Genomic DNA, 2,895 nt, shown 5'->3' with positions numbered 1-2,895 from the left:
TTTACTAAGCCATAAAAAAATGCATTAATACATTATTTTAAAAAGCTGATAATTCATGTTAGTTAATAGTTATATAACTTTAATTTCCTGCATCTAAACCATTCAGAAACAAATGGTCTGTTAGGAAGAGAGTTACTCATTCATAATTAACAGTATGATAAGGTTTTATCATGTAGCAATTATTTTTAGTGATGCAGGTTCATGTTATTGAGAGATTGTCTTTATCTAGTTTAAAAACAACTTACCATTGACTAACTGATGCCATGACAACTTGTTAAGCAATAGCAAATGAAGAAAACAATCTGTTCAGAGTATGTCATTTATCTTTAATTTGAAAAGCAGGATCATCAACATCACACAGTTTCATCACAAGTTTACCTAATGTTAGTTAACCTGAAAGGTTAGCCTACCTAAACAGTAGCTAGCTAACAGCAGATCATGACTTAGTATAAAAGTCTGCACTGAACTTCAAAGGCAGTTTTTTCAGTAGCTACATGTTTGCTGTTTGCTGTCTCTTGTAAATTCCTCTGTCATTATTTCTAACTGTTAGATATGGCTCGTTGGCTAATCATTAGATAGGTGGATAGCTTTTTTGTGAATACATGTTTTATTTGTCATGTTGGTGAGCTGCAGTGAGTGACAGATCTTGGTTTGAGTATTGAAGTGTAGACTGTTGACCCCTGGAGGTGGGAGTTGAAGTGGCTGGGTCATTTCCTAGCCTACATTCTTCTGGAACAGATAGATACAAACTTCCACTCACAGGGCACATCAAACCAGAGCTTCTCACTTGCAGCGTTCATCTGCAGACAGTCCTCTCCTTCTCCAGCGTTATTGGGCTCACCAGTGTTCCAGTGAGTGTAGTCAAATCTGGACCCATCTGACCACATCCATAAGCCCTCCTTGACTGCATCAAAACCTCCAACCCAGGTGTCAGGTAGGTGGCCATTGGTGTCCTTTGTCAGTGCTTGCATGAACTGGTACTCTAAAAGGTTACGCACAGATGCTAGGTTTCCACCAAGTGCCAAACAGTTTTGCTCCGAATCTGCCCATGACTGTGGAATGCTGACAAACTTGAAACAGCGTGATCCATATGTGTGCCAGTCTGAGGGACATGAACTTTCCTTTGTCCCCTCCTGCACTGCTGCTACCTGAGCCTCAACAGGAGGAGTCTGTTCCACCTCAGTCTTCAGTAAGGGTTCTAAACCAAGGAGCAGGGTCAGGTTGGCATCGCCCAGTGCAATGGCAGCACTCAGAAGCAGAAGGATGGCCAACTTCTCCATGGTAATATTTTCCTGTCAGAGAAGGAATCACAGGTGGTAGTCTGTAGGTTCTGTTCAGCTTGAGATAGAGGAACACTTTTATACGTGCAGGTCACCAAGCCACAAGGACGAAGTACAAAAACATATATTTACACTGATTCCAATGTACCAAAAAAACATGTTTACACTAATTCCACATCCTATTGGGAAATGTATCCTAATCCTTGTGGCAAATATACACTGAGTGTAAAAAACATTAAGGTCACCTGCTCTTTCCATGACCTAGACTGACCAGGTGAATCCACTTTAATCAGTGTATATAAATGGGAGGAGACAGGTAAAAAAATTATTTTGGAGCCTTGAGACAACTGAGAGATGGATTGTGTGTGTGTCATTCAGAGGGTGAAGACAATAGATTTAAGTGCCTTTGAACGGGGTATGATAGGTGCCAGATGCACCTGTTCGTGTCAAGAACTGCAACGCTGCTGGGTTTTCACGCTCAACAGTTTCTGGTGTGTACTAAACATTAAGAACAACTTCCTAATATTGAGGTGCAGCTCCTCCCACCGAATACGAAGAATCAACATGAAAATAAGGTTGTCTAGGCAACAACAAAAACCTTTAAGCAGCAAAAACTACAATTAATAAATACAGATGTATAAATACAAATGAATGAAACTGAAAAAAGCATTTAAACCCGGCCGGGCCCCCAAGAAAGAATTCAAATGTGAAAGATTAGCAGTAGAAGTTGGAAGTTTACTACATACACCTTAGCCAAATAAATTTTAACTAAGTTTTTAACAATTCCTGACATTTAATCCTAGTAAAAATGCCCTGTCTTAGGTCAGCTAGGATCACCACTTTATTTTAAGAATGTGAAATGTCAGAATAATAGTAGAGAGAATGATTTAGAAAGGGCATAGACAGGGCTCTAGACGAACATAGACAGGGCTCTAACTCCTCTAGCTCCACAATGAAATAGGGTGCAAGCCAGGCAGCAGGCTGTTAGCCAGCCTGCCAGCTTAGTGGAGTCTGCCACCAGCACAGTCAGTGTAGTCAGCTCAGCTATCCCCATTGAGACCGTGTCTGTGCCCCGACCTAGGTTGGGCAAAATTAAACATGGCGGTGTTCGCCTTAGCAATCTCACTAGTATAAAGACCTCCTCCATCCCTGCCATTACTGAAAGAGATTGTGATACCTCACATTTCAAAATAGGACTACTTAATGTTAGATTCCTCACTTCAAAGGCAGTTATAGTCAATGAACTAATCACTGATCATAATCTTGATGTGATTGGCCTGACTGAAACATGGCTTAAGCCTGATGAATTTACTGTGTTAAATGAGGCCTCACCTCCTGGTTACACTAGTGACCATATCCCCCGTGCATCCGGCAAAGGCGGAGGTGTTGCTAACATAAACGATAGCAAATGTCAATTTACAAAAACAAAAACAACGTTTTCGTCTTTTGAGCTTCTAGTCATGAAATCTATGCAGCCTACTCACTCACTTTTAATAGCTACTGTTTACAGGCCTCCTGGGCCATATGCAGTGTTCCTCACTGAGTTCCCTGAATTCCTATCGGATCTTGTAGTCATCGCAGATAATATTCTAATTTTTGGTGACTTTAACATTCA

The 2,895-nt window shown here is 40.8% G+C and overlaps 1 protein-coding gene across 1 annotated transcript; it reads right to left on the bottom strand.

Annotated features, from left to right (window-relative positions):
• Nucleotides 1-305: 305 nt before the first annotated feature.
• Nucleotides 306-1,351, bottom strand: LOC106574349 (ladderlectin). Its single transcript, XM_045715995.1, has one exon. It carries the CDS (start codon nt 1,278-1,280, stop codon nt 720-722), a length of 561 nt encoding a protein of 186 aa, XP_045571951.1. The 5' UTR covers nt 1,281-1,351; the 3' UTR covers nt 306-719.
• Nucleotides 1,352-2,895: the final 1,544 nt, after the last annotated feature.

This window comes from Salmo salar, chromosome ssa03 (genome assembly GCF_905237065.1).
Source record: "Salmo salar chromosome ssa03, Ssal_v3.1, whole genome shotgun sequence".
In the NCBI taxonomy this organism is placed as follows: Eukaryota; Metazoa; Chordata; class Actinopteri; order Salmoniformes; family Salmonidae; genus Salmo; species Salmo salar.
The sequence above is the reverse complement of the archived record's forward strand: the minus strand, read 5'-3'. Positions and strand labels throughout refer to the sequence as shown.